Source organism: Bos javanicus, chromosome 6 (assembly GCF_032452875.1).
Source record: "Bos javanicus breed banteng chromosome 6, ARS-OSU_banteng_1.0, whole genome shotgun sequence".
NCBI lineage: Eukaryota > Metazoa > Chordata > Mammalia > Artiodactyla > Bovidae > Bos > Bos javanicus.
In genome coordinates, this window is record NC_083873.1 from 26,698,610 (window position 1) to 26,715,629 (window position 17,020).

General features: G+C 40.3%; 1 protein-coding gene across 2 annotated transcripts in view; it reads left to right on the forward strand.

The window, feature by feature from the left end:
• Positions 1-1,508: 1,508 nt before the first annotated feature.
• The window catches only part of STPG2 (sperm tail PG-rich repeat containing 2), a 636,844-nt gene continuing 621,332 nt past the window's right edge, over positions 1,509-17,020 (forward strand). The window contains exons 1-2 of one of the 2 annotated variants that reach the window (XM_061419604.1): positions 1,509-2,442; positions 13,814-13,926. In XM_061419604.1, the coding sequence (XP_061275588.1) occupies positions 2,334-2,442; positions 13,814-13,926 (222 nt within the window). In that variant the 5' untranslated portion in view covers positions 1,509-2,333. The remainder of the gene's footprint in view (positions 2,443-13,813; positions 13,927-17,020) is intronic. The other variant, XM_061419605.1, reaches the window with a different exon arrangement.

Consider the following 17,020-nt stretch of genomic DNA (forward strand, 5'->3'; position numbering starts at 1 on the left):
GGAGATCCAACCAGTCCATTCTGAAGGAGATCAGCCCTGGGATTTCTTTGGAAGGAATGATGCTGAAGCTGAAACTCCAGTACTTTGGCCACCTCATTCGAAGAGCTGACTCACTGGAAAAGACTCTGATGCTGGGAGGGATTGGGGGCAGGAGGAGAAGGGGACGACAGAGGATGAGATGGCTGGATGGCATTACTGACTCGATGGACATGAGTCTGAGTGAACTTGGGGAGTTTGTGATGGACAGGGAGGCCTGGTGTGCTGCGATTCATGGGGTCGCAAAGAGTCGGAGCGACTGAACTGACTGACTGACTGACAAGACTTTGAAATGCTAGTCTTGCCACTGATCAGCTATCCCTCTCTGTGAGGTATTTGAGGAAAGACCACACACTGAGGTGGCAGCAAGATATAAATTCTGTATTCCTAGCTGGTGGGTGTGTGCTAAGTCGCTTCAGTCGTGTCAGACTCTTTGTGACCCTGTGGACTGTAGCCCCCCAGGCTCCTCTGTCCTTGGGATTCTCCAGGCAAGAATACTGGAGTGGGTTGCCATGCCCTTTTCTAGGGAATCTTCCCAAACAGGGATCAAACCGGCATCTCTTACCTGTCCTGCAGACAGACAGGTTCTTTACCACTAGTGCCACTTGGGAAGCTCATTACTAGTTGGTACACAGGTCCTACGGTTACAAAATCCCCTTTGGAGATCCGTAAACAAGCTTCGATAGACCCTATAAAGAGCTCCTTTTGTCTAAACTAGGTTGGCGCCAGTGGACAAAAATCAAATCCAGACAGGAAGTAGAAAAGCCTCCTTTGACACTTCCATTTTCAACGGCAAACCCTTACCGCAGGGAAGAGTAATGTAGACTGCGCAGACCAGAAAAATCAGGAGGTGAGAGCCTGCACCAGTGCCACAGCAAAATGGCCTGGACCTGAATCTGCTTTTTGGGGTCACCATAGAGGACAACAGATGATGAGATGGTTTAATGGTATCACCCACTCCTTGGACATGAGTTTGAGCAAGCTTCCGGAGTTGGTGATGGACAGGAAGCCTGGCATGCTGCAGTCTATGGGGGTCATAAAAAGTCGGACACGACTGAGCAACTGACTGACTGATAAGAATCAGTTTCTTAGTAGGAAGGGGCGGTATCTAAAGTGCTGAAAATTAAAAAAAAAATCATTTTATCCATCTCTTGTTATGGATTACACACGTCTCTTTCTCTATAAGATATAGAAGACTTGATGAAGACTTTCTTATATCTTTGGGTCCCCACAATCTAGCATGATACTGAACCGATAGTATATGCCAGTGTTTTTTTAGTGAGTAAATAATTATTCAGGTTATTGAGTAGGAAAAAAGGTACTACAGATACATTCTTGAGACACTGATACGCCTTGTACGGAGCTGCGCTTTCTTAACGCCTCTGTTTTACTTTATGAACAGAGTAATGAGTCTGCTGCTGTTGCTTGGTATCTGACAACAGAAGCACCTTTCAGTTACCTGCATTTGCATTGCTTCGGTTGGTGAGTTTTTCTTCTTCCCCGGGTTTTCTGTTTCTGTCATCACCACCTTCTGGGTTTTTCTGAGCCGCAGTGTGGACTATATCTGGGATAAAGTGAGAAGTGCTTTCTTTCCCCCTGGGGTGCGAGTATAGTTGTGGTGGGAGTGTGGGCACAGAATCGTTGCTTTTCGTAGTAAGACTTTTATTTCACAGTTTTTGGTAGTCTCTTTCCCAGCCGCACTGACTTAAAGGGAAAATGGATCACAATCAAATGAGCCCTAACTCCTAATCCGTTTTCTAGAGGTTTTCTGACGAGTCAGGATCCAATGTAATTAGAAAAGTAAGAATATCGCGGGGGTTCGAGTATGTTCTTTCCTTTAGAAAGCCAAAAGCGCCGGGCGCGGCGAGTCGGGAAGCTTACGGCTCGGTGCGCATGCTCCCGGGGCTCGGCTCGAGAAAAGCGTCTCAACCTTTCTTCCAGAGACTTCCGGGAGGCGAGAAATGCGCGGAGGCAGGGCCGGAAGCACGGGGGAGGACGCCCAGTACTTAACCTTGTTCCTTGAAGCGGCTTCAGGTCTCGGTTGGTGAACCGATGATTCTGTGGGAAGTCTTATGTCTGGTTACACTGTTTTCAAGTTTTCCATGCGGCTAGAAGTCGCCTGGGAGAAATCTGACACCAATCAGCAGGTGGGGCGATAGCCCCTGCGCTAGCTCTTCCATTTACAGAAATTCTTCCCGGGCCTTCTAAGTTTGTTGACGACTTTTTGCTCCACCCTTTCTTCTAGCTGCTCTGTTCTTAATCCCTTTGCAGCCGCGCACCCCTCCCCTCACGCCATTATGTATGACCGGGCTCCCCGTGTGCTTAGATTGGCTGAAGGTGGCAGCACTGAGGATCGTGTGGGTCCTGGATCTTACCAGGTTCCTTACCTGAAGCAGCAGGCAACAGGTAAGATGGAGAGAAAGGCAAGCCTTTTGTGACAGGCGCCTCACTTTCAGTCTGCCCCGCTCATGTGTGCCTGAGTTAAACACTATAGTACAACTCCATAGGTATAACAGAACATGAAGTAAGCCGGGAAAATTCTATCCCTGTTTTTACAGATGATAAACTAATTTTTCCCATTTCACTAGACCAGTAAGCCTTTTTGATTTTACAGTGGTTTTCTACATCTTAGTTTAAATGCTGCAGATTCGATCTGGGATTTTGATTTCCCTGTCCCAGTTGACTATCAGTTCAGTTCAGTTGTTCAGTCGTGTCCGCCTCTTTGCGACCCTATGGACTGCAGCATGCCAGGCCTCCTTGTCTATCCACAACTCCCGGAATGTACTCCAACTCATGTCCATTGAGTCGGTGATGACATTCAACCATCTCATCCTCTGTGGTCCCCTTCTCCTCCTGCCTTCAATCTTTTCCAGCATCAGGGTCTTTTCTAATGAGTCAGTTCTTTGCATCAGGTGGCCAAAGTATTGGAGTATCAGCTTCAGCATCAGTCCTTCCAATGAATATTCAGGACTGATTTCCTTTAGGATGGTCTGGTTGGATCTCCTTGCAGTCCAAGGGACTCTTAAGAGTCCTCTCCAACATCATACTTCAAAAGCATCAATTCCTCGACGCTCAGCTTTCTTTATAGTCCAACTCTCACATCCATACATGACTACTGGAAAAACCATAGCCTTGACTAGATGGACCTTTGTTGGCAATGTCTCTGGTTTTTAATATGCTGTCTAGGTTGGTCATAACTTTTCTTCCAAGGAGCAAACATCTTTTAATTTCATGGCTGCAGTCACCATCTGCAGTGATTTTGGAGCCCCCCAAACTAAAGTCTGTCACTGTTTCCACTGCTTCCTCATCTATTTGCCCATGAAGTGATGGGATTGGATGCCATGGTCTTAGTTTTCTGAATGTTGAATTTTAAGCCAACTTTTTCACTCTCCTCTTTCACTTTCATCAAGAGGCTTTTGAGTTCCTCTTCACTTTCTGCCATAAGGGTGGTGGTCATCTGCATATCTGAGGTTATTGATATTTCTCCCTGCAATCTTGATTTCAGCTTGTACTTCATCCAGCCCAGCGTTTTTCATGATGTACTCTGCGTATAAGTTAAATAAGTAGGGTGACAGTATACAGCCTTGACGTACTCCTTTTCCTATTTGGAACCAGTCTGTTGTTCCATGTCCAGTTCTAACTGTTGCTTCCTGACCTGCATACAGATTTCTCAAGAGGCAGGTCAGGTGGTCTGGTATTCCCATCTCTTTAAGGATTTTCCAGAGTTTGTTGTGATCCACACAATCGAAGGCTTTGGCATAGTCAATAAAGCAGAAGTAGATGTTTTTCTGGAACTCTCTTGCTTTTTTGATGATCCAGCGGATATTACCAGTTTGATCTCTGGTTCCTCTGCCTTTTCTAAAACCAGCTTGAACATTTGGAAGTTCACGATTCATGTCCTATTGAAGCCTGGCTTGGAGATTTTTGAACATTACTTCGCTAGCGTGTGAGATGAGTGCAATTGTGCAGTAGTTTGAGCATTCTTTGGCATTGCCTTTCTTTGGGATTGAAATGGAAACTGACCTTTTCCAGTCCTGTGGCCACTCTGAGTTTTCCAAATTTGCTGGCATATTGAAGGCAGCACTTTCACAGCATCATCTTTTAGGATTTGAAATATCTCAACTGGAATTCAATCACCTCCACTAGCTTTGTTTGTAGTGATATTCCTAAGGCCCACTTGACTTTGCATTCCAGATTGTCTGGCTCTAGGTGAGTGATCACACCATTGTGATTATCTGGGTCATGTAGATCTTTTTTGTATAGTTCTTGTGTGTATTCTTGCCACCTCTTCTTAATAGCTTCTGCTTCTGTTAGGTCCATACCATTTCTGTCCTTTATTGTGCCCAGTAGTTCAGACAGTAAAGCGTCTGCCTACACTTCGGGAGACCTGGCTGGGTTCGACCCTGGGTTGGGAAGATCCCGTGGAGAAGGAAATGGCAACCCACTCCAGTATTCATGCCTGGAAAATCCCGTGGACCAAGGAGCCTGGTGGGCTACAGTCCATGTGATTGCAAAGAGTCAGATACAACTGAGTGACTTCACTTTTGCATGAAATGTTCTGTTTACTATATGAGTCTCCAAATCACTGGTGTGCTTCTTACCACCTTCTGTCTCTTCTTTGTAATCCTGCCTGCCTCACACACCTTTCCTAGAAACATTTACTAAGATAATACTTTTATATTTGTTTTGGAATATCTTTTTTTTTCATGTAGATGCCTTCTATCTGACCATCACCATCTACTAGAACTTACTTAATGAGAGCTCTTTATCCCACTTTCCTTAAGAAGAGCTTTACTCGTTGAGAGGTGAAATGGGAATGGATAATTTAAGTAATTATTTGCTCTCATTTGTTTGTAGTTAGTGGATGGGGTAACTTTTAAAAAGTAACATAATTTTCTTTCTGTTTTTTCTAATCTGATTTTTTGTGGGGCTTGATACCATCCAAATTAAACTTTTTTCCTTTTTAGCCTACATTTTCCCTATTCCCACACAATTCCTGTATTTTTGAATAAGTGCTAGGATCCATTATTCCATTGACATGATTGATGAGATTAGGATGGTAGGTTGATTTAGGTTTCTTTGGAGTACTAATTTGTCTTTTGTCATTGTTTTAATCTTGAATTTTACCGCCTTTCAGCTTCTGATATTAATATCAGTGTTTTTGGAGCTTATGATGCATCTTTATTTAATGCAGCTGAGTTAAAAGCATTACCTCCCTACCGATTTATTAGCCACCAATGACCACCCAAAATGCTTACACTTTTCTATCTTTATTTTATTTTGACACAACTTACCACTCTTTTTTTTAGAGATACTTCTTTCCCTGGCGTCTGTAACATCTTTTTGCTGGTTCTTTTCCTAACTGTTGTAACAGTGCCTGGTACATGGTTTGGACACAGTAAACATTTGTTAAATGCTGAATCAAAGTATCATTTTCCCCTCTCAAACCAATACTCTATAGTCTTCTTTAAAGATTTTTATTATAAGGTAATAAAGTAAAGGTAAAAGTTTATATACTGTACTTTCCATCATTTGCTTGTTACTTTTCTCATGTTTACTTTCTCATTCAAATCCACAGCTTCAACTGCTATCTATATTCTGATGACTCCCGTGATACAGGTGTTTCATATCTCTAAGATGAGTTTTCTTTTGATAAGGTCTTTTACTTTTTTTAGGCATCTCTACCTAAAGTGTGTGAACTTACCAGTTTCCCCAGAATTACTGGGCTCTTTGAAAAAAAATTCCCTATCAGTCAATTAGAAACTTGAAGCTTTGAAATTACTGTAGACTCCTTTTTTTCCCCTCTAATCACTCTCATTGATCTTAGGACCTATTGATTCTTTCTTATCTTTATCTCTCAAACTAGTTCCCTTTCGTCATTTAATTACCCTTGACTTAATTTGGTATTTGTTATTTTTATTCTGAAACAAGGGCTTCCCTGGTGGCTCTGATGGTAAAGAATCTGCCTGCAATGCACGAGACCTGGATTTGTTCCCTGGGTTGGGAAGATCCCCTGGAGAAGAGAATGGCAACCCACTCCAGTATTCTTGTCTGGAGAATTCCATGGACAGAGGAGCCTAGTGGGCTACAGTCCATGGGGTTGGCAAAAAGTTGGACACAACTGAGTGACTAACACTTTTGTCAATAAAATATTTCTCGTTTCCCTCTATTTCAGTCTCTAACAATGTCTGTTTTATGTCTAATGTGATCTACACCTCCACCAACAGCTAACCAACACATTAGCAATTCCAGCCTTGCATTATCTGTAAATTCATGCTCACTCACCTGCATTCCTTTGTACCTGCTGCTACCTTTGCTGGGTATGTTCTCTCTTCTTTCCTTACTTGGCTAATTACTACTTACGTCTTGAGCCCCAGGTGAAGTTTTTCTCTGACTCCACTCAGTCCCAGGTCTTTCTTCTTTGACTCCTTAATAACTCAAAGGACTTTGGTACTGTATTGTAATTACGTGTTTACTTACCCGGCTGCTGCACTAAAATGTGAGATTTTTGAGGGCAATAACCAAGATCTCCACTGTATTAGTCTCAGTTTTTTGCTCAATACCCTAACACCTAAGTGCTTAGTTAAAAAAAAAAATAGCAAAACAGTAATTTCTTGAAGTAAAGTTTGAAAAATCTGATGAGTTACATGTGTCAGGTTATAAGAGTTTTTAATTCTTCTTTGTGTGAACTCTGATTGGAGATAAGTAACTAGGGTTTGCAAGGTCCTTTTACTGCTTTATAGAATTGTGCCTTGTTGACCTATGAAGGAAGCTAGGAAATTCCATTCATGGGAACTTGGAGCAACTGCATCATATGGAATCCTGTTTTAGCAGTACTCGGCAGACATTCTAATAATAGTAATCAATAGAGGGCATAGGCATTTCTTTAGTCATTTTTCTACCAGATTCCCTGGCAAGGTAATTAAAAGTAGCTGTTACCTCTTTCCTAGGTACATTCTGCTTTTCACTTCTTTGAGATCAGTAACACTGGGCTATAGAGAAGTACACACAGTTATTTAAGGGTCAGGTGAATTTTGTAGAGTATGATGTAGGAAATGTTGGGAACTTTATGTAATTTACTTGTTACCTTGAATTACACAAAAAGAGAAAAAACTTAGAGTCTTAAAACTTCAGAACAGTGCAGATATTCTTTATTTCCAGCCTTTCTCTCCTCATTACCATTCTTTGCTTACTGTACCCTGCTTGGTCAGTCCTCTAGTGTATTGTCTTCATATTTCCCTCAGGAAATTCTTTCCACATTAATTTGCAAACTTCATTGCCTCGACTTTTGTCCAGCTAATCAGGGAGACTCTCTTCTACCCAGGATTTGCAGCCTGAAAGGAATAGGACTGATTTCATGATTCAGATTTCATGACTGGGAGAGATAATGGATATTCCAGATCCAGATTAGTGAGAGCTGCTCCTGATTTTCTTGTGAATTATCTGAGAAGCAAGGAAATCTTATCTCATTAAAGCAAATCTTTGCCATAAATGACCAGCCTAGTAAAATATGATAAAAACATAGTCCCTTTAATAATGGACAGCTCCTGGCATTATTGTGCTAAGGAATATTTCATTGTTTTCTGATCTTTATTTACATAATATATGGTACCCCATGTTAAAATGTATTAGTTATCTGTATTGGTTTTCTATTAGTTATCTGAACTGGATAATGCTGGCTGTTAATATATTTTTTGCCAAATTTCTTTTTTTATAGGGAAGCTGTTAGTTTAATCTGCCGTAGAAGCACGAGCTCTCCATGGACTTAAACTCCTGCCTATGTGCTTATGCCAACAATAATGACTTTATCTTATTAGCCATTCAGAATTCAGGAGACCACTTGAGGGAATGCAATTTATCTGTATTTAAGTTTATATTAAAAAATGTGATTGCTTTAAATGTTGATATCCCTGAAGATGAGTATGTTTCAAAGTTCTAGTTATTGCTTTTATGTGAAGAATGCCCTGCTTGCTTTGTATCTGTAATTGTGGCTATAGAACTTGTACTCTATCCCCCAGCTGCTCACCTTCTTTCTCAGAAAATAGACTGACTTTTATTGCTTTATGCCAGTCTGATTTATTTTCTGCTATTGGTGCCTCAAACTTAATACATCTCAAATTGAACTTATTCTTCTCAAATCTTATCATCCTACATTCTTCATTTCTTCTTTCTACCTGACAGTTTGATTTATCTTTTATTGTTGGAACTTCACATGTCAATATATTCTATGTCTCAAATCAAACTTTTTATTTTTCATTTCACCAACCCTAATATGCCAGAACCCTCTACTCCTATATTTTATACCTTAATTATTGGCAACACTGTTTGTAATCTAAGTATTTGTTTATTTGTCTGGCTTTCCCTCTAGTTGAGGCCAGGGTTTTAGCTTATTCGTTATCGCACTCTCATTGCCTCTCTCTGACACATAATAAAGCATTTAGTGTTGCTGAATGAATGACTAAAGGTGTAGTTTAGAGTATCATCTATTAATTCTACATTTATTGTTTAGTGTGCAGGACAGTGTGATAGGGAGACAAACCATCCTGGTTTGTCTGGGAATGTCCTGATTTCAGCACTTCCAGTCCTGTGTCCTGGGCCAACTGAGGCAGTGTGTCACCATAATTGTAAACCATAGGTAAAGAGGCATGTAATTATGAATAAAGCAGAAAATCTTCCTTTCTTATGGAGCTTATTAGTAAAAACATTTTAATTTTCTTGTGGTTTTACTTGAGCTCAATATGTTATGTAAACTTTTAACCTATTGATGAAAGATTTTATGTGATTAATTTTGGGAAACTTCAGTGAAGATTTTAGGAGCACTGTCTCTTTTGAGCACATGGGCTATTGGAGGTTCCCCCAGTTTTATATGAATTTCAGTATTTTGCAATTCATTTTATATTTCTTTAGATAGATTCATTTAGAATCTCTGCCATGTTTTGAGACAGCTGCCTCAGAACTACCCCTGAGCTTAGCTTTCTTCATTTTCATATCTGTCTCACATTATCCCAGTGTCTGTATACACCTAAATTAAAAAAAATATATACCGTTAATTGTGAGATGAAATACTTATACAGAAAATCACATAAAATGTAAACATACAACTTAAAAAGTGAATACTCAAAGAAATACGGCATTGCAAAATTTTCTTTTTCAGTCATAACCCTTACCTTCTCCCCTACTGGTAAGCACTATTCTAGTTTTTATGGCAGTTACTTCTCGCCTTTCTTAATGGATCGTTGAATCCTATTGATGAAATGATCTCTTTAACATAATGAAATGTCTCTTATTCCTGCTATTTGTTGTTCTGAAATCTGCCTTGTTGATTTTAATTTAGTCACACCAGGTTTTTTCGATGCATGGATGTATGATACATCTTTTCTCATCCTTTCATCTCTGAGTCTTATATTTTAAGAGGGTTTCCTATAGACACCCTGAAGTTAGATGTTGCTTTTTTATCAAGTCTGACAATCTCTTTTAATTGGGATGTTTAGACATTTTCCATTTAATTTTGTTACCAATATTGTTGTGTTTAAATTTACTCTCTTAGAATTTGCTAGCTGTTTTTCTCATCTGTTCTTTGTTACCCTTTGCTTCTTTCCCTGCCATAGTTGAATGATTTGAGTTTTAAAAAAGGTACTTTTGTTTTTATCTCTACTACTGGTTTACTAGCTGTAGCTTTCTTTTATTTTTTAGTGGTTCCACTAGTGTTTACAATATACATCTCTAACTTAACATTGTCTAACTTCAAATAATATTGTACCACTTCATGTACAGTATATGAGCCATACATCTTCTGTTTTCCTTACCTCATTCTCTGTGCTATTGTGGCTAAATATTTTCTATTTACATATACTATGCTGCTGCTAAGTCACTTAAGTTGTGTCCAACTCTGTGCGACCCCATAGACAGCAACCCACCAGGCTCCCCCGTCCCTGGGATTCTCCAGGCAAGAACACAGGAGTGGGTTGCCATTTCCTTCTCCAATGCATGAAAGTGAAAAGTGAAAGTGAAGTCGCTCAGTCGTATCTGACTCTTAGCAACCCCATGGACTGCAGCCTACCAGGCTCCTCCATCCATGGGATTCTCCAGGCAAGAGTACTGGAGTGGGGTGCCATTGCCTTCTCCGTTACATATACTATAATGCCACAATAAATCAAAATTATTTTTGCTTAAAACAATTATTTTTTAAAGTGATTCAGTTCAGTTCAGTCACTCAGTTGTGTCCGACTCTTTGCGACCCCATGAATCGCAGCACGCCAGGCCTCCGTGTCTATCACCAACTCCCGGAGTTCACTCAAACTCACGTCCATTGAGTCAGTGATGCCATCCAGCCATCTCATCCTCTGTCATCCCCTTCTCCTCCTGCCCCTAATTCCTCCCAGCATCAGAGTCTTTTCCAATGAGTCAACTCTTCGCATGAGGTGGCCAAAGTACTGGAGTTTCAGCTTTAGCATCATTCCTTCCAAAGAACACCCAGGGCTGATCTCCTTTAGAATGGACTGGTTGGATCTCCTTGCAGTCCAAGGGACTCTCAAGAGTCTTCTTTAACACCACAGTTCAAAAGCATCAATTCTTTGGCGCTCAGCTTTCTTCACAGTTCAACTCTCACATCCATACATGACTACTGGAAAAACCGTAGCCTTGACTAGATGGACCTTTGTTGGCAAAGTAATGTCTCTGCTTTTGAATATGCTATCTAGGTTGGTCATAACTTTACTTCCAAGGAGTAAGCGTCTTTTAATTTCATGGCTGCAGTCACTATCTGCAGTGATTTTGGAGCCCCCCAAAATAAAGTCTGACACTGTTTCCACTGTTTCCCCATCTATTTCCCATGAAGTGATGGGACCGGATGCCATGATCTTTGTTTTCTGAATGTTGAGCTTTAAGCCAACTTTTTCAGTCTCCTCTTTCACTTTCATCAAGAGGCTCTTTAGTTCCTCTTCACTTTCTGCCATAAGGGTGGTGGTCATCTGCATATCTGAGGTTATTGATATTTCTCCTGGCAATCTTGATTCCTGCTTGTGCTTCTTCCAGCCCAGTGTTTCTCATGATGTACTCTGCGTATAAGTTAAATAAGTAGGGTGACAGTATACAGCCTTGACGTACTCCTTTTCCTATTTGGAACCAGTCTGTTGTTCCATGTCCAGTTCTAACTCTTGCTTCCTGACCTGCATATAGGTTTCTCAAGAGGCAGGTCAGGTGGTCTGGTATTCCCATCTCTTGAAGAATTTTCCACAGTTTATTGTGATCCACACAGTCAAAGGCTTTGGCATAGTCAATAAAGCAGAAGTAGATGTTTTTCTGGAACTCTCTTGCTTTTTCCATGATCCAGTGGATGTTGGCAATTTGATCTCTGGTTCCTCTGCCTTTTCTAAAACCAGCTTGAACATCTGGAAGTTCACGGTTCACGTATTGCTGAAGCCTGGCTTGGAGAATTTTGAGCATTACTTTACCAGCGTGTGAGATGAGTGCAATTATGCGGTAGTTTGGGCATTCTTTGGCATTGCCTTTCTTTGGGATTGGAATGAAAACTGACCTTTTCCAGTCCTATGGCCACTCTGAGTTTTCCAAATTTCTGGCATATTGAGTGCAGGACTTTCACAGCATCATTTTTCAGGATTTGGAATAGCTCAACTGGAATTCCATCACTGAACTGAAAAAAAAGTCTTGTTAACCTGCAGAAAAGTAGTTATAAATCTCATAATAAAATAAAAAGTGGTTACTAATCTCAAGTATACTTTTCCTATCAGAAGTTTTCTTTGGGTCTTTTTTATATCCTCATGTTCATCTTTCTCTCTTGTTGAACATATGAAGAATATTTATAATAGACACCATAGTGCTTCTTGTGCTAATTCTGTTTTTGCATTTCAAGATCTATTTCTTTTCATTGACTTTTCTCCAGTTTATAGGACATATTTCTATGCCTCTTGGAAGAACACTCTCTGGTTGTTTGCACTGTTCCCTTGATATAATCTGTAGCTTGGTTTGTGTGTGCCTGTATGTGTGTTCCATTTGAAATCTGTATTTTGTTCTTTGGTTGCTTACCCCATTTTGGAACCTTTCAACTTCTGTACTGGATTTCTCTGCTCTATCAGACAACCCTTGTCTTTTTAAAATGGACCTTGACTTCCTTTTAAAGATTTCTGTTCTTGTGGTCCTTGTGTGGTTTTGTTTGCTTTTGTTTTTAACAGCAGATTCAAACCATCAGTCACTAAATTAACACCCAGAGTTTTAACGTCATTCATGAATTTTTTTTCGAATCACCTCAGTGTTGTTGAGAACTTCCCCTCCTTTGACCCTCTGGGCGCTTTAGCACTTCAGATATTCTTACTTGTTTAAAATTATTTTAGCACTTAATGCTTCAGTAGGTTGTTTCTTTTTAAGGGTAAGGTATGTATTTTTCTCACCTCTTTTGTGCTTCAGACCTTACACAAATAAATCTTGATTTCAGTTGCATTTTAATGCGTGAGGGCCTCAAAAAAACATTATTTCTGGTTTAAAAAATATATTTTATTAGTTCAGATTAGCAAGCTTTTAAACTACAAATTATTGCCATAAATCCTCATAGTGTACATTTTCCTTAGGTGTACAAGATTTTCACAAGTTTTGAGTCTTCACTTTTATCTTTTTATTACCTGTTGAATATAGTTGCTCTGTTTTCTCTCATTTTTTCTTGAATATCAGTGTTACTTAAACTGTGCTCATTTTCTTGATATATTTCTTAAAAAGTTTTTATCAGCCTTTCAGCAGACTAAGTCTGTCTAATAAGTTCATTTACTGAGTATGTCAGTGATGTCAGTAATCTTATGCTTGTATCCAGGAAATACTGAGTGCCAAACATGTACCCAAGCAAGGAAGTGAAGCTGAAAATTTTAGTCAGTTGTGTCTGACTCTCTGAAACATTTATTAATTACTTGCTGTAAGCTCACTTTAAGGATCCTGGTGGGCCGCAGTCCATGGGGTCGCTGGGAGTCGGACATTACTGAGTGACTTCACTTTCACTTTTCACTTTGCATTGGAGAAGGAGATGGCAGCACACTCCAGTGTTCTTGCCTGGAGAATCCCAGGGACGGTGGAGCCTGGTGGGCTACTGTCTATGGGGTCGCACAGAGTCGGACACGACTGAAGCAACTTAGCAGCAGCAGGCTCTCTCTATAAATTCATATATGCTCTTTGGTATAATTAATGAAAGTGAAAGTGTTAGTTGCTCAGTCGTGTCCAACTCTTTATGACCCCATGGACTATAGCCTGCCAGGCTCCTCTGTCCATGGCATTTTCCAGGCAAGAATACTGGAGTAGTTTGCCATTTCTTTCTCCAGGGTATCTTCTCGACTCAGGGATCGAACTCAGGTCTCTCACATTGTAGGGAGACTCTTAACTGTCTGAACCACCAGGGAAGCTGTATAATTAATAGGTTTCTCCCGCATATAAAACTGTGATCTTCTGAGGATGAAAATATTTTATCAGTTAAATAGAACTTCCATTTTCATCCCAACCAAATATGCTTAGAAGAAAAAAAGCTTTTGTTTTCTTTAGGTATTTTTTCTTTCGTTTAGTAAGTTCAATTCTATAGGTTCTTAATTTAATATATATTAATATTAATTCCACTCTTACATAGAACTTTTAAAATGCAACAACTTCTGTGGCTAGACATTAGTTCTGATAATATATAGTCTTAGCAATTGATGTACCAAATGATTTTACATATTTTGAGTGCTTTTTCTCTGAAATCATTAGAATCCTGTCTTATCTGCCAATGATATGATTTTACTCATAGATGGCTATGCACCATTCCTGTCTTTGACTGCCAGGAAAAGTACTTTTACTGTCGTCTCTAACACTGAGAAAGATGTTCCAGGTCCAGGACACTATAATGTTTCAGAAAAGCAGGTAAATTTACAGCAGTCATTATAATTGTCTGAGTTAATAAAAATCATGCTTTCTTCCTCTAATAGACTAATGTGTCACTTGCCATATTATATTTTCCCTTCATATCATTTTCTTTCGCCTTTCAATCTGTATTTTGCAATAGAATAAGAGAAAAAGAAGTGTGTTCAATGGTAATTGTCTGGTGGGTGTTTGTCATTAGTCTATATAACCTATAGGACAAAAGCATTGTCCTTGAGATTCCTGAGTGGGAGAATAGGGCTACTGAGTTTATTAAGGCCCATGAAAGTTGTACAGATGGTCAAGATAATGTAGAATAAGAATGACAGCAGGGTGCAGGAATTGGTTTGTGGGCTGTACTCTAAAGCTGTAGCTATGGCCACTGTCCCCTATGTCTGTACTGTCTCAAGAGTCTGGACCAGAAAATCTTCAATGGTTCATTTATGTTCAGAAATAATGTTTTAATTCCAGTATTTTCATAATCATTAACATCCAGTTTTACCCTTTTCACATACATTTTGCAGTCATAGTAAGTCCTACCTGACCCAAGCAGACCTATATCTCCCCTGTTAGAGGCCCAGATCCAATCGCTGATGTCTTAATTTTTGATTAGACTTTTTAATAGCAATGTTTTCTACCAGTTATGGGGTTTTGGTTGCAAGCAGTCAAATGAATTTTTAAGACAGATACTAGGTTTCTAATAAATTTATAGGTAAGATACTTGGTTGGCTCATGGACTTGAAGGAAGAATTGTTCAAACAGGTCTTGCTGCTGCTGCTAAGTCACTTCAGTCGTGTCTGACTCTGTGTAACCCCATAGATGGCAGTCCACCAGGCTCCCCCGTCCCTGGTATTCTCCAGGCAAAAACACTGGAGTGGGTTGCCAGTTCCTTCTCCAATGCATGAAAGTGAAAAGTGAAAGTGAAGTTGCTCAGTCATGTCCAACCCTCAGCGACCCCATGGACTGCAGCTTACCAGGCTCCTCCGTCCATGGGATTTTCCAGGCAAGAGTACTGGAGTGGGGTGCCATTGCCAAGAAGGATAAAATGAAAGTGAAAGCTGTTCAGTCGTGTCTGACTCTTTGCGACCCCATAGACTATAGCCTGCCAGGCTCCTCTGTCCATGGAATTCTCCAGGCCAGAATACTGGAGTGGGTAGCCGTTGCGTTCTCCAGGGGATCTTCCCCAACCAGGGATCAAACCCAGGCCTCCCGCATTGTAGGCAGATTTTTTACCAGCTGAGCCACCAAGGAAGCAGTAAAGAAGGATAAGACTAAGATAATTCCAGGCATTTCAGTAGTAAGAACTTCTGCATTATTCAGTGGCAAACTTCCATTCAGTTCAGTTCAGTTCAGTTGCTCAGTCGTGTCTGACTCTTTGCGACCCCATGAATCGCAGCATGCCAGGCCTCCCTGTCCATCACCAACTCCCGGAGTTCACCCAGACTCACGTCCGTCAAGTCAGTGATGCCATCTAGCCATCTCATCTTCTGTCGTCCCCTTCTCCTCCTGGCCCCAATCCCTCACAGCATCAGAGTCTTTTCCAATGAGTCAACTCTTCGCATGAGGTGGCCAAAGTACTGGAGTTTCAGCTTTAGCATCATTCCTTCCAGAGAAATCCCAGGGCTGATCTCCTTCAGAATGGACTGGTTGGATCTCCTTGTAGTCCAAGGGACTCTCAAGAGTCTTCTCCAACACCACAGTACAAAAGCATCAATTCTTCGGCGCTCAGCCTTCTTCACAGTCCAACTCTCACATCCATACATGACCACTGGAAAAACCATAGCCTTGACTAGACGGACCTTTGTTGGCAAAGTAATGTCTCTGCTTTTGAATATGCTATCTAGGTTGGTCATAACTTTCCTTCCAAGGAGTAAGCGTCTTTTAATTTCATGGCTGCAGTCACCATCTGCAGTGATTTTGGAGCCCCCAAAGTAAAGTCTGACACTGTTTCCACTGTTTCCCCATCTATTTCCCATGAAGTAATGGGACCGGATGCCATGATCTTCGTTTTCTGAATGTTGAGCTTTAAGCCAACTTTTTCACTCTCTACTTTCACGTTCATCAAGAGGCTTTTTAGTTCCTCTTCACTTTCTGCCATAAGGGTGGTGTCATCTGCATATCTGAGGTTATTGTTATTTCTCCATCTTGATTCCAGCTTGTGTTTCTTCCAGTCCAGAGTTTCTCATGATATACTCTGCATATAAGTTAAATAAGCAGGGTGACAGTATACAGCCTTGACATACTCCTTTTCCTATTTGGAACCAGTCTGTTGTTCCATGTCCAATTCTAACTGTTGCTTCCTGACCTGCATACAGATTTCTCAAGAGGCAGGTCAGGTGGTCTGGTATGCCCATCTCTTTTAGAATTTTCCATGGTTTATTGTGATCCACATAGTCAAAGGCTTTGGCATAGTCAATAAAGCAGAAATAGATGTTTTTCTGGAACTCTCTTGCTTTTTCCATGATCCAACGGATGTTGGCAATTAGATCTCTGGTTCCTCTGCCTTTTGTAAAACCAGCTTGAACATCAGGAAATTCACGCTTCACATATTGCTGAAGCCTGGCTTGGAGAATTTTGAGTATTGCTTTACTAGCATGTGAGATTAGATAATGTAATTCCATAAATTCCTTCCACTTTTTTTTTTTTTAAATGTCTGACAACACTAAAGATAAAATTCTCAGTAGGGAAAATCTGGTCTGGTTTTATTATGGACCCACACCTGTGATTCCTAGGTCAGGGGTTCCTGTGTTTGGAAGTTCTTTTTAAAACACAAAATACAGTAGGTTTGATTATCCCAAGAGTGGTAAATATGCTATTTTGAGCAAATAATGGAAGGGATGCTGGACAGAGAAAAGCAATAGATTTCCATTACGTTTCATGCTTTGATTGCCTAGTTCTCCTCTCTCTAATGCACACGACATATACACACTTCTTCCTATATATGTAGTTTTAAAAGTTCAGTTATTTTATGTATATTTTAATTAGTGTTTTGCTACTACCTGTAAAGATGATATTATAGTGTCACTGCTAAATGAATCCTGGATCTTTAGATTAAGACTGCTTCTTGTTCTTGACATTCCTGTTTCATTATTCTGCA